This window comes from Ursus arctos, unplaced genomic scaffold (genome assembly GCF_023065955.2).
Source record: "Ursus arctos isolate Adak ecotype North America unplaced genomic scaffold, UrsArc2.0 scaffold_24, whole genome shotgun sequence".
Lineage (NCBI taxonomy): Eukaryota > Metazoa > Chordata > Mammalia > Carnivora > Ursidae > Ursus > Ursus arctos.
The window spans coordinates 42,224,897-42,237,427 of record NW_026622919.1 but is presented as its reverse complement, the minus strand read 5'-3'; the positions used below and the strand labels follow the sequence as shown (position 1 = coordinate 42,237,427).

The 12,531-nt window shown below is 44.1% G+C and overlaps 1 protein-coding gene across 1 annotated transcript in view; it reads right to left on the bottom strand.

Annotated features, from left to right (window-relative positions):
* The window catches only part of CPD (carboxypeptidase D), a 74,104-nt gene extending 68,070 nt beyond the window's left edge, over positions 1-6,034 (bottom strand). The window contains exon 1 of the mRNA XM_026517786.4: positions 5,234-6,034. Coding sequence (XP_026373571.1) covers positions 5,234-5,976 — 743 coding nt within the window. The 5' untranslated portion in view covers positions 5,977-6,034. The remainder of the gene's footprint in view (positions 1-5,233) is intronic.
* Positions 6,035-12,531: the final 6,497 nt, after the last annotated feature.

The following is a 12,531-nucleotide window of genomic DNA, read 5'->3' as shown; positions in this document are numbered from 1 at the left end:
GCTTCCATAAAAGAAACATTTTTTTTTTAATGTTTTTACTTCTAAGTGAACCAATTTATAATCTGATGAAATTTATAGATACAGAAATACCGAAGAACTCCTTTTATGGTGAAAGCTAAAGGCAAAAACATGCTGAAGTCCTATTTATACATCTTTCCCTCATGGAACAGTTCAAACTATTACTGTGACTACAGATTAAACACTTTCCCTCTTTGCACTCTAAACTGGATTTTCTTGCTTTTGCCTTTTTTTGGCCGAAATGAACTGACCTACAGAAATTCTAAAGGGGGTTATATATACACCAGTTCTTTCTATATGCTTCAAAGAAACTTAGACCTATTGTACATCTAATTTGAAAGGTTATTTTAAGTATGATCAGTATTATCCCAGTGAATATCGAAAAGTGAAAATCACTTGTAACACAGAATCTGTTTATCAGAAGATAGAACTTAGCCAATAAAAACAGTGATCAAATACGAGAACAGACTATGAAAAGAGACTAGTTAAAAACTAATATATATAATTATAATTAGCAATCTTCCAGACACCAGAGAATGCCATTTGGTGGGGAAGCAATAGCACAGGCTTTGGAGCAAGAACATTCAGTCTCCCAGAGCTGTCACTAAGTAATAAGTATGATGTCACCAGCAATCAATATGATATCATTTAGTAATAAATACGATATTGCCAGTAATAAAATATGATCAGGAAGAAGTTACTGCCTTTAAGTTCACTGAATCCCAGTCTCTCTCTCATCTGTAAAATAGTGATTAATGTTACCTGCTTCCCAGGGTTGTTATAAGAATTAATACACGTACAACACCTTCCAGCACAAGAACTGCTTTATATCCTCTGCTCAACGGATGTCCACTCCTTTGGAGATGTCTAGCATCCTACTCAGGGAACCACTGCCTTCAGACTTTCATTCTATTCCCCACTACCAGTGCTAGCCCTTGGGAGATACAATGGTACAGAAACAAACCCTAAGTATATATTCTAACATTCTAACTCCATTCTACCCATCTGGCCCCCACTGCTAAGGTATTATCAATTTACTTCCGATTTGTATGCCATAAGTCATTTAAGTACTTTTCTCTCCCCCTCTCATTTTGGGAAAGTTACAAGAAGGCTAGCCTAATTCAGGTAATCCATTCAGCAACAAATTTTCTTAAGTTCAACTATGTGCCAAACGTTCTAGGCACTAAGGAATAGGTCAGGGAACAAACAAACAAAAATGCCCACAGGCACTCATATTCTAGTAAAATAAAATGGATAACTGCATATTCTAAATAGGTGAAGCATGCTGCTTTAACTGCTTATTTTCAATTAAGACTTTAAAGTCCAAGATTCTCTACTAAATGCTGTTTTCACTCTGGCATTGCTTGCATTGCTTCCAGAAATATTAAAATATTAATTTAATATTAAAAATATTAAGATACTTTTAGAACAAAATATTTGCAATCTACTTGAGTGATAAAATTCCAATTGTTAGATTTCCCTTACTTTACTTATGTAGTCTTAAAAGTATGAATGCCACTTTTATAAGGATTTCTAGACAAAGTGATACCAATTACTAGCTAGAAGTTTAATGCTTTTAGTCTTTATCAAACCAACTTTGCATGTCAATCCGATTTTATTTGAAAGGTATTTTTTGGTTTCCATTCAAATCAATTTTTTTACACGTTCCTCATACTTGACTTCAGTAACATATATTATCCCTTTCACAAGATTTAAGATACCTGCTAAATATATTATATGGGGCACCTGGATGGCTCAGTCGTTAAGCGTCTGCCTTCGGCTCAGGGCGTGAACCCCGCGTTCTGGGATCGAGCCCCACGTCAGGCTCCTCCGCTGGGAGCCTGCTTCTTCCTCTCCCACTCCCCCTGCTTGTGTTCCCTCTCTCACTGGTTGTCTCTCTCTCTATCAAATAAATAAAATCTTCAAAAAAATAAAAAAATAAAAATAAATATATTATAAATAAGAATCTATAGATATTAAAAAGTGAATCTCCAAGTTAACTCTCTTATGCTCTCCAGATTACCCAATAAATAACTTAAAAATTATGAGAACTGGAGGGGCTCCTGGATGGTTCAGTCGGTTAAGTGTCTGACTCTTGATTTCAGCCCCGGTCATGATCTCAGGGTCCTGGGATTGAGTCCAGATCAGTGCAGAGTCTGCTTGAGATTCTCTCTCACCTCTCCCCCTCCCCTCCCGTGTTCTTCTCTCTCTAAAATATATTTTAAAATAAATAAATAAAAATACAAAATAAATAAAAATTATGAGAACTTGAGTCTGATAAACTAAATTCTAAAGATTCAGGAAACTACAGATACAACACAAGCCCCTCAATAGTAATTTGTACCTACCCCCAGCAATATAATAATGTTTTTCACCAACATACCTTATATGCTAAACTCCTATTAAAGTCTAAGCAGATATATTTAATTAAAGAAGCCTAATGTGCCAAAAATGGGGGCCAAGAAAACGACAAAATCTTCATTTTCATGATGGGGTTAAAAACTTGTATATTTTCCTAAGTATGTGTCAATTATCAATAATACAGAAACACCCACTGGATGAAGTATAAAGTGAAACAAAGAAAATAAAATTCACTTTCCTAAACAGAAGAAAATAAGTCTTAAATTCTTACATACCCCAAATAGCAACAAAAATCTATTTCTAATATAGCTGGGTGAATAGCATATCTAGAAATTATTCAAATGATTTCAGAAAATACACTGAAAAAGGTAATTTTCCCATATAGACTAATGTGTTAGTCCATTTCCTATTTGTTGTTTTTTCCTGTTCATAGAGCTGACTCTAGGGGTCAATCTCAAGCTGTGTGTATGCTTGTGCTTCTAATTTTATGCCCACATCAGTGTCCTTTGTTATTAATTTATCATTAAAGAATATGCATTTTGAGTTAATTTGTGAAAACTGAGGATGGATGTACTTTTCACCCTATATAGTCACCTGCTTTCTCTTCTTACAGTTACATGTTTGAAACGTGGTCGGTGACGACTGAGATAGCCCACACCCACGGAACAAAATGACTTTCTGTGTAATGCCAACAAACACAGATTAACTTTTCAGTTCATCACAAGCTCCTATCATTGAACTAACCGGCCCAAATCAAAACTTAAAATCATCAAATACTGTGATATGAAAAGGTTAACCAGAGACCAAATTTTTGATTCCACACTTAAAGTTTAAGGCTTTTGGTAGAGCCTCAAGGTGACCTGCACCAAGGCAAAGCTCATTTCCATTTCTGGTCACCGCAGAACTAATACTGAAGAGAAAAATCTAGTCACGACATTTATATCCCTGCAAGGGTCATGACAGGGTATTTTCATTTAAGCAATGCAAACAGTTCACTTGATATATCATCTCAGAAAAGCCCTGGCCATCATAGCTTCTGACAGCAAGATATACATTAAAGTCATGTTTCTTAGGCAAATGTTCAGAGATCATGACATGGTTATCTTTACAAGAAAAAAAAGATCTTCCCAGAATATGTATGTGAAATTAAATATCTACAAGGGACCTCAAAAGGAGGAGTAAAGTGAAAGGTGGTAGATAAAAAAAATCTAGGATTGTCATAATGCCTATGAATTTTCTAGGTCTGTTACATGCATTGAAATCTTGTAGAAGGGATGATCCCAAGTCTCACAGAGAAACTTCTCAGTTCATTATTACTTTTATTGTATCTGTCACTTAGAAATCTTCAAATCGAGATGGAAAGATTAACTACTGCCTCACAAGCCTTATGAAAGACAAAAAAAATGGGGATATGCTAGCAAAGCTGATGCTTGAAAAGGGAAGAAGTACATGGTCACTTCAGACATTATTCCATCTCTCTCTTCTTCTATTCCAGTTCTCTCTTCTTTTATTCCTCCCCTCCTCCTTTTTGCTGAAAATCCTACTCATCTCTCGAGATGCAGTTCAAGTTCTACCTCTTCCACAGAGATGATCCATTTTATCGCAGCCCACACACACATTTTGCCAGTAGGAACAATTCCTGTAAAGTTTAACTGGGTGCATAAACACACCTCACAGATATTTATATTCTCTTGTTATACATCGATTTCTTGAGGTCCTATTGCATTTAATTTTTTACATCCCACATAGTGCTTAGTAACAACTTACGGTGTGTATTAAATGTGATAATTAGCCATTCAGCCCTGGCCCACTAATAAAGTGCCCAAATGGTATCAGAAACCTTTCTGAGGGGGCGTCTGGGTGGCACAGCGGTTAAGTGTCTGCCTTCAGCTCAGGGCGTGATCCTGGCGTTATGGGATCGAGCCCCACATCAGGCTCCTCCGCTATGAACCTGCTTCTTCCTCTCCCACTCCCCCTGCTTGTGTTCCTTCTCTCGCTGGCTGTCTCTATCTCTGTCGAATAAATAAATAAAATCTTAAAAAAAAAAAAAAACCTTTCTGAGAATCTAAAATGAAGCAGTGCACAGATGAAAGTACCAGCTCTGTGCAACTTCTCCAGCCATAGCCATATGCTCCCTAGCTGAGTCAGAAGTAAAGACTGGAAGAGAACCAGTTTCTGTCAAATAACCAAGAAGACCCAGGGACTGTCATTTATCATTAATGGGTTACAGCCTCCCGCTGCAGCTGTTAAGAGCACTGACAAAGAGTCAGATTGCCTGCATTTAAGTTCCAGCTACACTCCCTACTATGTAAATTATTTAATCACTCTGACCCTCAATTTCCCCTGTATGCAAAACAGGGATATTAATGATGTCTGTTTCATGAGGTTGTGGCCAACATAAAGTGAGATCATGCAGTCCAGGGAAAGAGCTTACTTAGCACAGTGCCTACAGTAATAATAGCAATATTGACAGCTTATCTATCAAATGAGAGAGCTGACCTAAGTTATCCTTAAGTTCTCTTCTATTGTTCATATTTCATGGTCCTGTGACAATAGGGACCAGAATGTCGGAAAGAAGTCTCGCTTCCAGCCAAACAGCTCTCTGCATCCGTTGAACAAATGACTGCCTCTAGGCAGCGCTTCTTGGACTATTAGTGGGACAAGAGACTAAGCGGCCTGGGCCCTGTCCGGGTAACGGGGTGTCGCCTAACACCTTCACTACCCCCGTCCCTTAGGCCTGCAAGCCTGTTTGAATGCCTACTGAGTGCCCGACCCTGCCTCTGCTCCTGTAAGCTCACGGGGACAAGCGAGTTGGCGGGGGGGGGGGGGGGGGGGGGGGGGTTACAACACTCACTTGTTCCTGCGAATCCAGTCCATGAGGGCGCGCACCTCGGGCACTTCGTCCAGGCCTGGGGGCTCGCCGGTGCTGAACTGATCCGGGAAGCTGCGGTTGAGATCACGGCCGCGGCTGTTGTCGCGACCGCTGGCCCCGGGAGGGCCACTATCGCTGAGGCCGCAGTCGCCCTCCCTGGCGCGCTCAAAGCCGTCGGGGTTGAGGCTAGGCAGCACGTACACGTCGGTGGTGTTGAGCAAGCGGACGATGCGCGGATCCCCGCGACGGTAGCCAGCAGCCAGCTCGCGGGCTAGGTAGATCAGCACCTGGCGCGACACGGTCTCGTCGCCGTGCATGTTGCCCACTAGCTTCACCTGCGGTCGGCCGGGCAGCAGCGGCCCCGCCGCGTCGGGCCCGGAGTCGCCGTCAGGAGGCGGCGGCCCCAGGCCGGCCGTGAGGCGCAGCACCCACAGCGGCCGACCCTCCACCGAGCTGCCGATGCTGAAGAGGCGGGCCAGGCCCGGGGGCCCCGCGGCCGCCGCCTCCCTCAGCACCGAGCCCAGCTCCTCTTCGTGGTAGTAGCGATTGAACTGGCCCTCGTCCACCTCGGCGCCTGCGCTCGTCGTCGTTGTCGTCGCCTCCGCCTTCTTGATGTGCGCTGCCCGGGCCGGGTTCCACAGCAGCAGCAGCAGAAGCAGCAGGCACAGTAGAAGCGGGAGGCGCCCCGGCCGCCAGGGCGGCCGCGCGTCCCAGCCACTCGCCATCTTCCAGCAGCGCCGCTAACCCCGGCTCCGCTCCCGCGGCTCCGCGCTCCGGGAGGCGGGGGCCCGCCGGATCCCCTCCGCGCCTAGCAACCCCCCTCCCGCCCTCCGGCCGCAGCCAATCGTGAACGGGTCTGCTGAGGCATCACGCAGGGGGCGGGGCTTTCCTTAAAGAAGCAGCTCCCCCTGGGCGTGCCTCCCTCCTGTCCCGGACGAGTTTGGTCGCTCTCTTCCTTCCGTAGGGTTCCTCTCCCTCTCTTTCCCTCCTCCCCGTTTCCTCTTTTGCGTTTGCTCCGCTTTTCCTCTACTCGCCCAATCTCTCCTTTATGGCCTACCCATTAAATTCTCACCCACTTTTCTCTAAGTACTTACTAACTCCCTTCCCATCTTTGTTGCAGCTTTTCCCCGCTGCGCTTTAACGCTTAGAACCAAGAATCGAAAGAATCAAAAGGTTCCAAAGAATCAAAGAACTCCAATAAAATAAAATAAAAAAATCAAAAGGTTCGAAAGAATCTACCTTGAAAGAGCCAAAGGACGCCTTAGCCCTTTCCACCCTGCGCCCTTTCCTCTGGAGCCGCCCTGCCTTGGCATGAGCTCAGCGCCCTGCAAGCCACTGACGACAGTGGGACACTGGGACACTTGAAGCTCACCTCACACGGCAGTTCATTCCAGTTTTTAGTTTGTGTGTTGAAAGAAGGTGCCTCCTTTATGTTTGGCAGAAATCTGCTATGTAGTAGGCTCCCTTTGTGTTGATGTATAATAATGTATAACTTATATATGTCTTTAGGTGTCACTTCAGGTTATTTCACTGCCACTAATTCTTGTATGTGCTGGTCTCAGCCCTCTGTCGGCAGATTTCATTTCATAGTCCACCTTCTCACCTCTCACAACTCTCCTGAAAGAGTTATTTGTTTAACAGTGGCCTTAGAATGACATTCTTAAAGCAGCAGGTATGACATTTCTGGAAACACTTGCTTGGTGAGTATTATTCCTGAACTCCTCAATGTTTTGCCAAAGTTGGCAACTACGGTTTTTATCATCTAGAGACGAGGCCTTTTAAACGGGTTTTTAAAATAAGCTTCAGTCACTTTACCTTGAAGAAACACAAAACCTCACAATTCTTTTATCAAGTGTGAAAGTTTGCCCATCTAACAACATAATTGCAATAACTGTGGTATTTCCTTCTCTCAGAGCCAGGCATTTCAAGGCTCCTTCCTTGAACTATGATTGAACCCTAATATGACTAGTAAAGAGTTCATTCATTTCTCTGTCAAATATTTATTGAGTAGCTACTGTATGCCAGAGCTAGATGCTGGTAAGACAGAGATCAGATACAGTTTGTGATAGAGACATTCCCGTGAGGGAAACCTCATTCAACCCGAGCAGGAGAAAAGAAGAGAAGCTGAAGGGAAGACGAGGGATTCTGGGAGGAGGGGGAGCGAGCACGGAGAGCTGCAAGGCTTGAGAGCGGATACTGCGTGTTCTGAGGACTGCATGCAGATCAAGATTACTGATGTGAAGGCGCTCCAGGCGTGGAGGTGACCTGACAGGACATAAGCCAGAGAAGCAGGACCAGATCCCAAAAAGCCTCACAAGCCAGGCTCTGGGGAGCATTTAATACAGAAGACCATGGAGAGCCACTGATGGATTCTGAACTAGATGGATTTTAATTTTGAAAAATCCGCTTGACATTAATGGAATGCAGTGGAAGTCCGAAGACTTAAGACTGTGAAAACCGTAAGGAAGATATATTCCAAGAAGACATGACGAAGCTCTTAACCTTCAAAGGCGATGCCAGTGGAAGCGGAGAGAAGGAAATGGATTTGAAAGACCTTCTGGAGAGAAAGTATTCAGGATCTGACGGCAGAGACAGACGAGTGTAGGCTGACTCCAAGTTACAGCCTAAGCACTTGCAGGGGTTCACCAAGATACAGGACGGAAGAAAGCGCAGGCTTAGGTGAAGAGGATGAGTTAAGCACAGTCACTGTGGCTGGTGCCGCGAGTGCCTCTTTCTCCTCCACTCCCCACTTGGTTTAGTCCACACACACAGCAGCTGCAACTCATCAGGAACAGAAGCCCCCACTCTGTACCGAGACCACTTCCCCCTGGGGAGCGCTTAATCATTACACGTTACTCTTTTACAATAATCCAAATCAAAGAAGCCCCAGGGGACATGTTAACCTCTAATCAAATATTTCCTTTTCTACCATTTTCACTCTCCTTTGAAACCTCTTCCGGCCACCTCACTCCCGCAGCCTCACCTAACGAGGCAGCCTTGAAATGTAAATAAACAAGCTTGAGGGCAGTGAAACAATGTGATGTAACTTGAGCCAGAGACCTCCCAGGAGTCCTCAGATCCCTTACAGGTCTGGAGCCTCCAGTCTAAGCAGGTACACCGTGCCAGTGGCTAGAAGTGAAACCTGACCCTGGTCCCTACTCCCTGGAGGGGAAACCAACTACATACCTCTAGCTGTCCCGGAGAAGTCTTGAACCTCGTGACAGATGTCCCTTTCCTCCTCCCCCACAAGGAAAGTATTGGCCTCACAAATGAAGGCACTTAAGACAAGCTTGAAGGTGAAAAGGCTTCCTGTTCACAGAAGCAGAGCAGTAAAGACCTGGACTTTTCGAAACAAGGCAGAGCTGTTGGATGGCCTTGTTGACTTTGGTAACCACTGTCTTTAAAAGACTTGAAGGTAATTGAAGTACAGCACAGGCCATGAGCTTGTAAATGTCACATCATCTGGCACAAACACCCATAGACTTACAAATTCGGTTTGATAGATGTTTCTGGAGCACCTGCTCTACTGAAAGGTCTGCCTTGCTGGCGCAGGAGGACTGGAAGATGAATGAGAGATTCTCCTCTCCCAGGAGGCGAGAGTCTAGTGAGGGAGATAGAACGTAGACGGGACAGGATGTGTCCGAAGGGCCAGAGCTATGCAAAGGCACTGTGCTAAACCCTTTCTGTTAGCTGATGCATTTAATCCTCACAATTATCATTCCCATTTCAAAGATAAAAAGACTAAGGCACAAGGTCTCACAGCTGGCAAGCCACAGATCTAAGGCTCAAACCCGGGGAATCTGGCTTCAGAGTCTGTATGTTTAATCTCTGTAATAAAACTGTTTTTGGATAGTGAACTGAAAACAAATAACAACAAAAACCCTGCTATTGGAACACAGGAAAAGGCAACTAATTGTGATGAATCAGAGAAATTTTCACCAATACTGTCAGATCATGAACCTAGTTGAAATCCTAGATCAACCATTTCCTAGCTGTTTTAACTTGGGAAAGTTATTTCAGTTTTCTGATAATTAAATGAGATAATACATGTATAATATTTATATCATATTTTGCATATTATAAGCTTTCAGAAATCATTATTTTTAATAGTAATAAGAATTCTCATATGGGGAAAAAGATGGAGAAAGGAGCACTCCAGGCAGAGGGACCAGCAAGGGTAGAGAGACAGAGGCAGGTTATGAACGATGGCTAGAATATAAGATGTGTTGAGAGGAGCAGAAGTCATAGCTGCCAGATGGTAAAAGGCAGGATGGCAGGATGGTGCCAGATGGTAAAAGGACTTCAGTACTATGCTGAGGGGGCTTTTGCTTTATTGCACAGCAAATGGGAACCTTACAGAGCCGTTTATGAGGGGAGTGGTGTGGATTACATCTTTGTTCTAGCAAGAGAATTGCTGGGGCCGTGTGGGGCGGGCTAAAGAGCAGTTACCTGGGGCGCCTGGGTGGCTCAGTTGTTAAGCGTCTGCCTTTGACTCAGGTCATGATCCCAGCGTTCTGGGATCAAGCCCCGCATCATCGAGCTCCCTGCTCAGCAGGAAGCCTGCTTCTCCCTCTCCCACTCCCCCTGCTTGTGTTCCCTCTCTTGATGCCTCTCTCTCTGTCAAATAAACAAATTAAATCTTAAAAAAAAAATAAATAAATAAAGAGCAGTTACCATGCACACAAGAGCTGTAGGGCAAGCTCTACAAGGGTGGAAAGGAGAACATAAATTAGAAAGATGCTTGGGTGGTTGGATTGACAAGATTTAACAACTGCATGGGTAAGAGGGAAGAAGAAGAAAAAGATGACTTCACAAGTAGTGAGAGTGACCAGATAGATGGCCTTGCATGATTCAAGACAAGGAAGGCAGAAGAAAATCTCTTTGAGATGAGGACTAAATTGAATTGATCATTGGATTTAGCAATGCATAGGTTCCTGGTGACCTTTATAAGAGCAGTCCTGGCAGAGTGGTGCAGGAAAAACCAGAATGGACTGGGTTCAAGAGAGACTAGAAGACAATGAAGTGGAGTTGGTGAAATAATTCTTTTGAGGAGTCCTGTTATAAAGGAGAGTAGAAAATTGGGACTAAGCTGGAGGGGGGGGCGCAAGGCCAAGAGAGTGTTTTGGGTTTGGGTTTGGTTTTTGTTTTTACGTTGGGAGAAATTATAGGTTGTTTGTGTACTAATGGGAATGAGCTAGTAAAGAGGGGAAATCTGATGATGCAACAGAGGGTGGAGAATTGCTGGAGCCCCAGATCCAATCCACCAGCGGAAGGGCTGGCCTCAGGTAGGAGCACAGACTCTCGATCTGCAGTCACGCAGAATACATGCGCGGAGGTGCAAGTAAGCGGGTAGGTGAGGTGTGGAGAGCTGGTGGATATTCTCTGATGGCTTCTCTTTTCTTAATGAAATGGGAAATGAGGCCATCAGCCAAGAGTAAGGATGTTATAGTAGGTGTCAGAAGTTTGAGAAAAGAGAGGAAGGTGTGAAATAATCATCTCAAAGACTGGGAGAGAGAAATAGAGAGTAATAATAGTTTTCAGTCATTGGTCCTTAATAGGCACCAGCTGTTTTTTATCACATCCTCTATACCTGAAAGCTAATGGGACGTGGAACAGAAGGGTTGGTTGGTTTGTTTGATGAGGAGATCGTCTGGGAGCCTGAAAAGTGTAGTCAGAGTCCAAAGAGTTGGGTTCTGAAAAGCCAGCTTGAAGGAATGGGAGGCCCCTGAGAAGATAAACGTAGACGAGGGGAAGACTGGAGCACAGTTACATTCTTCATTTCATTTGAATTTTGTTTCATGCCCATGTTCCCCTAGTGTTAACTCACCCAGACAAGTGACCACTTGCCCTTGGTTACCCCTGCAAGAGAATGTCCAATCCTAGCAGCTTGCAGCCCAAGAAACACTAGTAAGAGATTAAGTCATCTCATTCTGGCCCAAAGCAACCATCTGAAAGCAAATTTGGGATCTGAAAGATATCATGTCAATATCGCCTTACAGGTGCTTTCCTGTATGTTACCTTATTCATGCTCACAGCAACTCTGAGGGGTAGCAGGGCAGCCTAAAAAGGTTCTAGGCTTAAGCTGCTGCTGACCAGCTCAGTCCCAGCGCTAGACGCTCCAGCCCTATCTGCAAATCTTTCCAGAGCTCCTGCCGTCACACCCCGAGGCGTATTGCACACAAGCCATTCAGAGCTGTATGAATATTGTGTGCACGTCTAACGTACAATGAGAAAGATTGAGAGAAAGAAGCAACCAAGCCTAAAACAGAGGTAGAAATGTATGTTGGTGAAAACTCTTTAAAGAATGTGGAAATAATGTTAAGGGATTAGTGATCATTAACAAAGAAATGAAACACATTTTTCAGGTGACCAGACGCATGGTTCGTGCCTGTGGAGGAAGAAACGGAAGAATTCACTGAGGGCCATAGAGACACATTCACTTAAAGAAGAATTTGGGAAACTGGCAGAACGTTGCCTATAGGAGACGAGGATGATGAAAACATGAAGTGATATCCAATTAGAATTTTCACAGATTTGCCGATGTTGTTCCAAGCAGCAAAAACACAAGAACGATTTAATTTCTGAAGAGGAATTTTTAAAAAGGGAATGAAGCCTCAATGTGGGTGAATTAAGAAAATTTCTGAGGGAAGATTTGAACACATCAGTTCTTGCAGGTGTTATTGGTTCCCTGCCCAGATTCTCTTTAGCAAACCGGCATATCCATCCCCTAGCTGCTGGTACACCTGCACCCTTTTCTGGAAGATTTTCCTCAGCTGACAGCAGGTGCTTTGGCCGGAAACCCCGATCAAGTTACGCACACCGCCTGTACGCGCTCCCTGCTCCACTCGTCCTACCATCTCACAGATGCAGGGTCCCTTGCCTCCGGCTGGGACACACTTAGCAGCCATTTATGACCCAGAGCTTTCGTGGAATCAGGCTAAGTAAGAGTCGTTTCATCTTTACTGAGCTTCTTCCCCTATCTTGCTTCCTTTAATCCCTGGTAGGTTTCTCCTGAGGGCCCTTCCTCAATAAATCATTCGTCCAAGAATCCCTGTCTCAGACTGTGCTTCTAGAAAACCTGCTTTAAGACAGCCAGGTAGGGTGTGACCCCATAGTACTTCTCTCTGTGAGTTAGATGAAATACATTTTGCTTTATGTTTTTGTTGTTTGTCCGGTTTTTGTTTTCGTTTTTATGGAGTTTGCTCTTACTTCCTTGGAGTCTGTATCTTTCCAGGCCAAAGAGAAATGAGAGCTGTTGATTGAAATCTTTTTCAAAATTT